Source organism: Lithobates pipiens, unplaced genomic scaffold (genome assembly GCF_037356315.1).
Source record: "Lithobates pipiens isolate NorthernLeopardFrog02 unplaced genomic scaffold, aLitPip1_a1.2 Scaffold_8, whole genome shotgun sequence".
Classification (NCBI taxonomy): domain Eukaryota; kingdom Metazoa; phylum Chordata; class Amphibia; order Anura; family Ranidae; genus Lithobates; species Lithobates pipiens.
The window spans coordinates 329,216,021-329,228,318 of record NW_027507903.1 but is presented as its reverse complement, the minus strand read 5'-3'; the positions used below and the strand labels follow the sequence as shown (position 1 = coordinate 329,228,318).

Sequence of the window (12,298 nt, the reverse complement as noted above, 5' to 3'; positions counted from 1 at the left end):
GCTAAAAAGATCAATGGTGTGAGTGGGAACTTATCTGAAAGGCAGAAAATGCACAATGCTGAAGGAACCCCTAGAAACCTCTGGAGGAACCCTGGTTGAGAATCACTGTTTTAACTGTTCTTAAAGCGGGACTGTACTGCGGAAAAGAATATTAAAAGCCAGCAGCTAACAAATACTACAGCTGCTGACTTTTAATAAATGGACACTCACCTGTCCCGGGATCCAGCGATGCCGAGGCCGATCGGTCGCTCGGGCTCTCGGCTGCTGCCGCCACCATTCTAGGTGAGGGAATCAGGAAGTGAAGCGAATCGGCTTCACTTCCCGGTTCCCTACTGCGCATGCGCGAGTCGTGCAGCGCAATAGGAATTGTCCGCGCTGTCTCTGGGACCCGTGTGTGTCCCAGCAGACAGCGCGGCAGGATAGGAAATGGCATAGACTCCCAGGGGAGTCTATGCCTGGAAGTGGGTGTAAATACCTGTCTTTGACAGTTATCTCCACCCCCCTCCCCCCTGAAAGGTGCCAATTGTGACACCGGAGGGGGGGGGGGGTTCCAATCACCGGAAGTTCCAATTTAGGGTGGAACCCCGCTTTAAATGAGAACAGGGGAGAATGTGTTGCCCAAAGTAATTTAAGCATATCTAAATACAAAAACAAAAATATAATACAGTATAATGTAGCTTACCAGTTCTTAGATGTGCTGGCTTAAATAGTTCCTATCTCTGGGTGGCTGTACTCACTCCTTTGCCTTTAATTATGGAAGGAAACATGGTTGCTACCAGGCTGGACCTCACACGTCTGCCTTTGTTTGTCTCAGTTACATGGTGGGGGGGGGGGGGGATTAGTAGTTTACACAAAAAGGACAAAATTGTTTTATGCTTCTAGGTCAACTCACAGGAGGTAACAAGATCGCCAGATATATTCTGTACTTGCTGAAATGCTCTTAGCACTTATGTTGTATTTGTACTGTCTAGTCTACCCGCAAGTTATAAAGTGCTCTGTAAACTCTCGGTGCTAAATAAATCCTGTACAATAATAATAATAATAATAATAATAATAATAATGTAGCCGCCATGTCTAAGAACTGGTAAGTCACCAGGACTGTTCTTGGTTTAGCTACACTGTGCTTGTACTGACATTACCATGAAGGCCAAGTTCTCATACAGGATTTAACAAAAAATGTGCTCCTGATTCTGAAATGCTCGGATGCCTACTCTATAGTATAACACTATTCAAATTTCATACACCATCAGGCCCATGCCCTGTAAAGGTGCACTACAGTCAAAACTGAAAATGAATGTGTTCCCATAGCCAAGCTTGAAGACTGAAGTAAACGGTTAGAACCCTGTCAGTTTTTTGCTGCCCCATTTCAGAGATTTTCTCTTACTTCCTGTTGCAGTGACAGTGTAGCCAGGAACAGGAAATGAGGATAAATCTGTCTAACCAAGACACGGTAGCAATAAAAACATTTTATTAGTCGGATGAGAGATGAGAAACCTTTTTGGCTTTTTATGGTTGTCTGTGTCCCAATGGAAATAAATCCTCATTTTGTGCCACATTGACCACATTTTTATCACGACAAGGGATCCCTAAATTGACACAGACAGCAAAAGACCCGACAGGGGTCCGTACAGTTTTCTAGTAAATCAAAAACCAAAACAAAAAGCATTGGCTAAAGATGCACTTTAAGCATATAAATGTATATTGGGAGCGCAACCTATCTGAAATCACTAAAATCTAAAGTGGTATTACACCCAAAACCAAAAATGTAATATATCGCAGCTTACCAATCATTAGATGTGATGACTGCATTCATTTTCTTTTTTATGCTTTTTTCCCCCCTCTGTTTTCCCCTGTTCATCTGGCCAGTAACACTTCCTGTATTAGCCCTTGTACACACGGTCGGAGATTCCGACGAAATGTGTCCGATCGGACCGTTTTGTCGGATATTCCGACTGTGTGTGGTCTCCATCGGACTGTTTCCGTTGGAGTATCCGACGGACCAAGTTTTCCAACTTGTTGGTAAAATTTTCCGACAAAATGTTCTGAACGATCGGATTTTCCGACAATTTTGTCCAACCATGTGTATGCAACAGTTTCGGACAAAATCCGACGGATTTGGTTGTGTCGTGTGTACAAGGGCTAAGAGTGCCCCTACTCTGGATGAATGAGAACAGGGTGCACAGTATACAGCAGCATTCTCAGTCTGGGGGGAGGGAAGTGTTAGATGGACTAGTAGCTCTAGTTACACTAACAAACTGAAGCCAAACTTAAGCTAATGAAGTGTCAGCTTGCTTTTTCTGTGATTGTTACCCCCTACCCACCTCCCAGTACAGATTAATTTAGAGAATACAGAGACAAGTTTAATTTCGTAGTGCTAAGTAGTTTGTATGGAATTTGGAAATAATAACAAAAAAAAGCAATATAATAGATCCCCCACAGCCAGCAGCAATAAACCCCACCAGCAACAATGGACCCCCGCAACAAAATACCACCCCAGCAACAACAGATCTCCCAGCAGCCAACACCAATAGACTCTCCAGCAGCCAGCAACAATAGACCCCTTTTTTAACAGTTGATCCCTTTCAGTGACAATTGACCCCCCAGCAACAAAAGATCCCCTACCAGTAACAATAAACATCACACAATATAGATCCCTTCCAGCAACAATAGATCCCCCAGTAGCCAGCATCAATAGACCCTCTATCACACCCAACCATCGCTTGCCATTGGATACATTCAGTGCTGGAAGTGCTGAAATTACGTTCCCCTGCATTCCCGCTAAAAGAAAAAGCCCTGATTGTAGATGACCATGGGTTACATACTAGGATTTCCCCAAACACTAAGGTATTGGTTTATGAAATTTCACTGGTCATTAAACAGATGAAGCATAAGGAGGGAGAAAGGTTGCATCTTTACCAACCCCCATATGAGAGTGTTAGAAAAGCAATAAAAAGAGATAAAAGTTGCATATAAAGAAGGGAATCTTCAAAGTTTTTCAGGAAGAGGTGACAGGGACAGGTTAGGAAAGCAGATGAGTTGAGGCTAGGTCCCTGCCGCAGCAACACTGGAGCCAAAGGCGACACCATGAGGCATTAGAGGTCCAACAACATGCGGTTTAAGTCCTCTGGAAGGTAATGATCAAAGCAGGGTGTCCAGATCCATTTAAATTTAGAAACTGAGCCTTAAAGGGTCAGTGTACAATACTTTTCCAGACTGATTTAAAGCTATATGTTTCAGTAACACATAGTAGGATGTGCATTATACCACACATTACCACATCACACTATGGTGCACCTCAAAATAATGGTAAATAAATAGTTCTGTCTTAGAGGGCCCAATTGCATTTATTTACATTCTTCAAAACATAGTGCATATTGGCAATCCTCATCTTTAGTATGTAGTAGGAGATGAGCCTTCTTCAGAGATATACTGTATGTTCCTGAAAAAGAAAGCTGTTGAAGCTAGGAAATCAAAACAGTTGTTATTCCCCAAGTTGCTGCATGTGGCTCTAGCATTATTGTTAGTGGTTGCACTGTTATGCCTGTACACAGTGTAAGGGATCTTCCCGGGGTAGGGTGTGTTTGGACACAGTTCACAGCAGACTTGGAATTTGATAAAGCAGATCTTGGCGTTTATTCGTGGTACAAACAGTCCAGCAAACAAAATATACAGCAACACCGTGCTTTCTAAGTACAACAAAAATAAAAGTCCTAGCCCGGCTGGGCGCTTACTAACAGGTTCTGCTCACCTATCTGACACTTACAAACACAGCGTCTTTCGCCTGGATATCGCAGGGTGAGTTTTAGCTCCAGCAGTGGCTGTGCTTGCAGCTTCCTTCAACACACAGATTGTTCATTCCCTGGCTGAGAAGCAATCACCTGCAGACCCTACAGAGCCTTTAGCTTCCCAGGCTAATTAGGATCCAAGCTCACCTGATCCCAAACCCAGAACTGGATCGGGGGATGTGGAATGACAGGTCCCTCTACCAAACCTACCTGCCATTCCATATAAACCCAGGCCCGGCAAAATTAAATAACAACTCAGCAGCATATCGCTGCTGAGAAACTGATCCATCCTGGATTTACCATCTCACACTGTGTAGCAACCTAGGTGAGATGTACACCCCCTCGATCACTTCTCCAGTGACATGTCTACATATCCCCCCCCTCTTTTTCAGACCGGAGGGCTGAGCCTTTTGTCCCCACAGACAACTTACCCTTGACAATGCGTCAGCATTTGCCTGTAATTTCCCTGGCCTGTGTTCCACAGTGAAATTAAAGTTTTGTAGGGAGAGAAACCATCTAGTCACTCTTGCATTTCTCTCCTTGTTTAACTTCATCCATGTTAGGGGGGCATGGTCTGTCACCAACTTGAATTTCCTGCCTAGCAAGTAATACTTTAAAGATTCTAGGGCCCACTTTACTGCCAAACATTCTCGCTCCACAATGGCATAATTTTTCTCGGCCGGGGTTAGTTTTCTACTCAAGTACGTCACCGGATGCTCCTCACCATTCACTACTTGTGAGAGTTGCATCCAAAACTTGCCATCCATCATAACTGGTGCCAATATCTTTTCTGGCAAACCAACCTTCATCCCACACATGGAAGTTCCATATACTGTCCGCTGTATCGGGCAATTCTGTGCCATTCTCATCAAAGTACCGATCAATAATGAGGTTTCCATCAGTGTCATGAGCAGAAGCAAAATTTGTGACTACACGTGCAGGGATTCCAAGACATCTGAGCACTGTGCAAAGAACACCTCCGTACACCCAGCATTGTCCATATCCCACAGGTCCACTTTCATTCCATCTACGTAGAATGTTAGTGCTTCCATTCCATTTTGTGGGTGGTTCTCCTCCACTATAGTCTCCACTCCAATTGCCAATAATAATGCCGTCGTCCTCTGGACTGTTAACCATGGCGCTTAGTATTCTTGACACATAGGTCGGGTCTCCTCTGCGAGAGACGTCTTTAGTGTAACTTTTTCTGTACTCCTTACTACTGTCCAGCATTTTTAAGCAGATTTCCAAAATGCCTTTCTCAAACTGGCCAAAATCCCAGTGTCGCTGTGGAGGGTTTGTGCCTGCACTGCCAATGAAAATGGTACCATGCTCATTGAGAACATACTCCTTCCTTGCAGCATCATCTTTCATGTACACTGGGTCACCTGCACACCAGGGGTTGAAAAGCAGTATGTACTCCCCACAGCTGTGGAATACATCACTCTGGCCACTCTTGATCTGAAAACCCACATTGTAACGGCCAATAGCTGCGTCAGCCGGTGACTTGATAGTGATTACCATGGAGTGGTCACTGTTGGTTTTGGAGGTAGCATGCCAAAATTCTTCATTGCTGGAGTCGAGTATTATTCTAGAGCTTGATATGCCCGCATTCTCCACCAATTGTAAGGGATCTTCCCGGGGTAGGGTGTGTTTGGACACAGTTCACAGCAGACTTGGAATTTGATAAAGCAGATCTTGGCGTTTATTCGTGGTACAAACAGTCCAGCAAACAAAATATACAGCAACACCGTGCTTTCTAAGTACAACAAAAATAAAAGTCCTAGCCCGGCTGGGCGCTTACTAACAGGTTCTGCTCACCTATCTGACACTTACAAACACAGCGTCTTTCGCCTGGATATCGCAGGGTGAGTTTTAGCTCCAGCAGTGGCTGTGCTTGCAGCTTCCTTCAACACACAGATTGTTCATTCCCTGGCTGAGAAGCAATCACCTGCAGACCCTACAGAGCCTTTAGCTTCCCAGGCTAATTAGGATCCAAGCTCACCTGATCCCAAACCCAGAACTGGATCGGGGGATGTGGAATGACAGGTCCCTCTACCAAACCTACCTGCCATTCCATATAAACCCAGGCCCGGCAAAATTAAATAACAACTCAGCAGCATATCGCTGCTGAGAAACTGATCCATCCTGGATTTACCATCTCACACTGTGTAGCAACCTAGGTGAGATGTACACCCCCTCGATCACTTCTCCAGTGACATGTCTACAACAGGGTCAGACTTTCTGGCAGAAAAAGTCAGACGGAATCATTTCATCAGATATTCCGATCGTGTGTGGGCTTCAGCGGACTTTTTTTTTTTTTAAATTCTGACGGACCTAGAAATAGCACATGTTTTAAATCTTTCTGATGGAATAAACTTCTATTGTGAAAATTGTTCGTCTTTATGCTGTTCCGACGGACCACAAATGATGCAAGGGCAGCTATTGGCTACTGGCTATTGAACTTTCTTTTTATAGTCCCATCGTATGTGTTGTACGTCACCGTGTTCTAAACAATCGGACTTTGATGTAATCGTGTGTAGGCAAGTCCGTTTCACGGAACTCTGTCGTAAAAACCATCAGAGTTTATTCTGACGGAAAAAATGGTCGTGCGTACGCGGCATAATGCCCTGTACACACGGTCGGACATTCCAATGACAACATTTTGGGCCAAACTTGTCTTGCATACACATGGTCGCACAAAGTTGTCGGAAAATCTGATCGTTCAGAACGAGGTGACATACAACTCGTACGACGGGACTATAAAGAGGGCAGTAGCCAATAGCTTTTGTCTCATAATTTATTCTGAGCATGCATGGCACTTTGTCCATTGGAAATTGTCTACACACGATCGGAATTTAAATGATCGGATTTTGTTGTCGGAAAATTTTAGATCCAGCTCTCAAACTTTGTGTGTCGGAAATTCCGATGGAAAAAGTCCGATGGAGCCCACACACGATCGGATTTTCCGACAACACAATCCGATCGCACATTTTCCATCGGAAAGTCCAACCGTGTGTACAGGGCATTAGAGTTTGGAAGGGTAAGTCTATGTAGACAGCAGCTGGACCATCATCTTTGGTGGTCATGGTGCACCAGAGGATAGCTTTTGACGTCATTAAACAAGTGGTACTATGTAGGACCTGAAAATTGCCTCTATATATACTAATCAAAACAACCAGTTTAATTTATTTTCCCAACATCATATAAACACGGACATTATTTCCAGAATTCAAACAACTTACTCCACAGAAAAAAAAAACATAGAACTTATCGTGTGTTTTCAAAGTGACCAACAACAGACACAACAGAATGAGGGGAGGCATGAGACTGTTTTAACCACTTCAATACAGGGCACTTTCGTACCTTCCTGCCCAGGCCAATTTTCAGCTTTTAGTGCTGTCACTTTTTAAATGACAATTGCACGGTCAATGCCGTAAGGCGGCTGCATGAGAGGCATTTTCCTTATGTCCTCCCGAGTACCTACCCAATGAGCCCCCCAAAGAAGATGTTGTGTCTGCAGCAAGCGCAGATATAGGCATGACACCCGTTATTATTGTCCCTGCTATCCTGACAATCCTGGTCTTTGCATTGGTGAATGTTTTGAATGCTACCATACACTAGTTGAGTATTAGCATAGAGTACAACAGTGCACAGACTGGGCACACTTTCACAGGGTCTCCCAAGATGCCATCACATTTTGAGAGACCCCAGCCTGGAACCGTTACAACAGTTACCGTTACAAAGAAAAGTCTCTCTCTCTCTCTCTCTCTCTCTCTGTGTTTTATTCTTAACCATTTTTTTGTTTTCAGGTACGCCATTCAGCTGAAGCGCGGATTTATTTATCTTGACAGCAACAGCGTTTGCTCCCACGATACATAAAGCCGTGACTCCAGCGCTGTCGGAGGTGATTTTACCACCACAGTTAAAAAAAAGAGCATATATGCTGAAGCATGGGGGTAGCAGGGGTGGAGGAGCGATTTGCTGCTACCTTTTGGGACGGATGCCCCCCTGCTTCGGCATATATATATTTTAGGCACAGATTGCGTTAAAAAATGTTTTATTTTTTACTATTTTTTTTTTTATTTGCTTTGCAGGTATGGTATGTCTTACTGTTATACTGTAATGTTACTTTGTTTTATTGTTAACTATTATTTGCTAAGCAGGTATGCCATTTAGTTGCAGCACGGATTTATTTATCTTGACAGCAACAGCGTTGGCTCCCACGATACATAAAGCTGTGACTCCAATGCTGTCGGAGGTGATTTCACCATCACAGTTAAAAAAAGAGCATATTTGCCGAAGCATGGGGGCAGCAGGGGTGGAGGAGTGATTTGCTCCTAACTTTTGCGGGCAGATGCCCCCATGCTTCGGCAATCGGCATATATAAATGATGCATGTATGCCCATTATTAGAAGTGGGTGGATTAAGGGAGGTATTCTAATGGTGGGCATACCCACCGATCAATTTATTTTTTTCGTTCAGCCCACAGGCTGCATGAAAAAAAAGATTCCAATCAGTGGCGGCCCGCCCATAGGGGGCGCCCGGGCGCCGCCCCCCCTCTCCCTAGGTGTAAAAAAAAAGTAAAAAAAAAAAAAAAAAAAAAAACAGTTAAAAAAAAGTAAAAAAAAAAAACGGGCCCTTTAAGACATTTAAAAAAAAAAAAAAAAAATGTCATTTAACAATTTAACATAGTGTACTGTGGCGCCGGTCACAGTGCACTATGAGAAGCGCCACGTCCATGCAATCACAAGATTGCATTCATGGCGCTTCATTTGCGGGTTAAAAACCCGCCTTGCGGCGCACAGCAGAACGCCGACTAGCTTCCGCCCGTAAAATCACTGTGATTCTACGGGCGGGAGCATTGTCACTCTTAGACAGGCAGTCACTTCCGGCTTTCGGCTGCTTCACGAAACCCGGAAGTGACGTAGGCAGCTCCGTTCCTTAGCCCGAGCGGAGCTGCCAGACAGTGAGAGGTGAGTCACCGCATAAAGGCTTTCTAGCCTCTACTTTGTGGAGAATGTTCGTGCATTTAGCTGAATGAATGCAAAAAGCTTTCACAGCCAGAAAGGTCAGGCGACTTTTGCCGTGGCCAATCAGAGAATGAGCTCTGAAGGGGGAACTCCACGCCAAATTTCTGAAAAAAAATTTGACGTGGGTTCCCCCTCCGAGAGCATACCAGGCCCTTAGGTCTGGTATGGATTCCAAGGGGAACCCCCTACGCCGAAAAAACGGCGTGGGGTTCCCCCCCAGATCCACACCAGACCCTTATCCGAGCACGCTACCTGGCCGGCCAGGAAAGGGGGTGGGGACGAGCGGGCGGCCCCCCCCCTCCTGAGCCTTACCAGGCCGTGTGCCCTCAACATGGGGGGGTGCCTTGGGGGAGGGGGGGCGTGCGCCCCCCCCACCCCAAAGCACCTTGTCCCCATGTTGATGAGGACAAGGGCCTCTTCCCGACAACCCTGGCCGTTGGTTGTCGGGGTCTGCGGGCGGGGGGCTTATCGGAATCCGGGAGCCCCCTTTAATAAGGGGGCCCCCGGATACCGGCCCCCCACCCTATGTGAATGAGTATGGGGTACAATGTACCCCTACCCATTCACCTGTGAAAAAAAGTACAAAAAAAAAACACAACACAGGGTTAAAATATTTTATTGCACAGCTCCGGGGGTCTTCCGTCTTCGGGGGTCTTCTCGCCGGACTCCTCCGCTATCTTCTTGTAGCTCTTTTACTAGCGGAGGAGTCCGGCTTTCTTCCTCGCCGCCGGCCTCTTCTCCCGACTTCGGGGGTCTTGTCCCCCTCTTCAGTTCTTCTGCCGGGCCACCGCGCCTTCTTATAGCTCTTTTACAGGCGGTGGCCCGGTCTTCTGCCGCCGCCGCCGCCGCCGCCGCCGCCGCCCGTTCTTCTTCTTCTTCTTCTTCTTCTTCTTCTTCTTCTTCTTCTTCTCCTTCTTCTCCAGGAGATGTTGCCTCGACGATCTCCCTGGCCGGAATGCCAGGGACGCGCTGTGCTGCCACTTATATAGGGACAATGGGGCGGTGTCACATGGGTTGATGTCACATGGGTTGGTCACATGGGTTGTGACACCGCCCCATTGTCCCTATATAAGTGGCAGCACAGCGCGTCCCTGGCATTCCGGCCAGGGAGATCGTCGAGGCAACATCTCCTGGAGAAGAAGGAGAAGAAGAAGAAGAAGAAGAAGAAGAAGAAGAAGAAGAAGAAGAAGAAGAACAAGAAGAACAAGAAGAACAAGAACGGGCGGCGGCGGCGGCAGAAGACCGGGCCACCGCTTGTAAAAGAGCTATAAGAAGGCGCGGTGGCCCGGCAGAAGAACCGAAGAGGGGGACAAGACCCCCGAAGTCGGGAGAAGAGGCCGGCGGCGAGGAAGAAAGCCGGGCTCCTCCGCTAGTAAAAGAGCTACAAGAAGATAGCGGAGGAGTCCGGCGAGAAGACCCCCGAAGACGGAAGACCCCCGGAGCTGTGCAATAAAATATTTTAACCCTGTGTTGTGTTTTTTTTTTGTACTTTTTTTCACAGGTGAATGGGTAGGGGTACATTGTACCCCATACTCATTCACATAGGGTGGGGGGCCGGTATCCGGGGGCCCCCTTATTAAAGGGGGCTCCCGGATTCCGATAAGCCCCCCGCCCGCAGACCCCGACAACCAACGGCCAGGGTTGTCGGGAAGAGGCCCTTGTCCTCATCAACATGGGGACAAGGTGCTTTGGGGTGGGGGGGCCGCACGCCCCCCTCCCCCAAGGCACCCCCCCATGTTGAGGGCACGCGGCCTGGTACGGCTCAGGAGGGGGGGGGCCGCCTGCTCGTCCCCACCCCCTTTCCTGGCCGGCCGGGTAGCGTGCTCGGATAAGGGTCTGGTGTGGATCTGGTGGGGAACCCCACGCCGTTTTTTCGGCGTAGGGGGTTCCCCTTGGAATCCATACCAGACCTAAGGGCCTGGTATGCTCTCGGAGGGGGAACCCACGTCAATTTTTTTCCCGATTACATAAGGGGCGTGTTTTATGAGAAGTGGGAGGGGCCAAAATGGTGGGCGGGTCATGATGGGCGGGGTCTGGCGCCCCCCCATCCAAAAACTTCACCAGCCGCCACTGATTCCAATATATGCCCAACAAGGACCAGCAACGTACTGGTATATTGCTGGACTTTGAGTGGTTATACCAGAATGATGCCTGCAGGTTTAGGTATCATCTTAGTTACATAGTTACATAGTAGGTAAGGTTGAAAAAAGACACAAGTCCATCGAGTCCAACCTATGTGTGTGATTACATGTCAGTATTACATTTTATATCCCTGTATGTTGCGGTCGTTCAGGTGGTTATTTAATAGCTTCTTGAAACTGTCAATGTCCCCCTCTGAGACCACCACCTGTGGAAGGAAATTCCACATCCTTGCCGCTCTTACAGTAAAGAACCCTCTACGTAGTTTAAGGTTAAACCTCTTTTCTTCTAATTTTAATGAGTGGCCACGAGTCTTGTTAAAATCCCTTTTGCGAAAAAGTTTTATCCCTATTGTGGGGTCACCAGTATGGTATTTGTATATTGAAATCATATCCCCTCTCAAGCGTCTCTTCTCCAGAAAGAATAGGTTCAGTGCTCGCAATCTTTCCTCATAACTAATATCCTCGTGACCCTTTATGAGCTTTGTTGCCCTTCTTTGTACTCGCTCCATTTCCAGTACATCCTTCCTGAGGACTGGTCCCCAGAACTGGACAGCATACTCCAAGTGCGGCCGGACCAGAGTCTTGTAGAGTGGGAGAATTATCGTTTTATCTCTGGAGGTGATCCCCTTTTTAATGCATGCCAATATTCTGTTTGCTTTGTTAGCAGCAACATGGCATTGCATGCCATTACCGAGCCTATCATCTACTAGGACCCCCAGGTTCCATCCTGATTCCCCCAGAGGTTCTTCCCCCAGCGTATAGATTGCATTCATATTTTTGCCACCCAAGTGCATTATTTAAAAATTTTCTACATTGAACCTCATTTGCCATGTAGTTGCCCACCCCATTTAATTTGTTCAGATCTTTTTGCAAGGTTTCCAAATCCTGCGGAGAAGTTATTGCCCTGCTTAGCTTAGTATCATCTGCAAAAACAGAGATTGAACTGTTTGCCCCATCCTCCAGGTCATTTATGAACAAATTAAATAGGATTGGTCCCAGCACAGAACCCTGGGGGACCCCCCTACCCACCCCTGACCATTCCGAGTACTCCGAGTGCAATATATCATTTAGTGACACCTTTTTGTAATTTTTTATTTTTTTTGTCATTTAATCACTTGGGACAAAAAATGTAATATTCAATGGGCTCAACATGCCTCTCAGAAATTTCCTTGGGGTGTCTACTTTCCAAAATTGGGTAATTTGGGGGGTTTTGTACTGCCCTGCCATTTTAGCACCTCAAGAAATGAGATAGGCAGTCATAAACTAAAAGCTGTGTAAATTCCAGAAAATGTACCCTAGTTTGTAGACGCTATAACTTTTGTGCAAACCAATAAATATATGC

The 12,298-nt window shown here is 46.4% G+C and overlaps 1 protein-coding gene across 1 annotated transcript; it reads right to left on the bottom strand.

The window, feature by feature from the left end:
* Window positions 1-4,505: 4,505 nt before the first annotated feature.
* LOC143962117 (protein-glutamine gamma-glutamyltransferase E-like) lies at window positions 4,506-5,384 on the bottom strand. Its single transcript, XM_077471442.1, has one exon. It carries the CDS (start codon window positions 5,304-5,306, stop codon window positions 4,506-4,508), a length of 801 nt encoding a protein of 266 aa, XP_077327568.1. The 5' UTR covers window positions 5,307-5,384.
* Window positions 5,385-12,298: the final 6,914 nt, after the last annotated feature.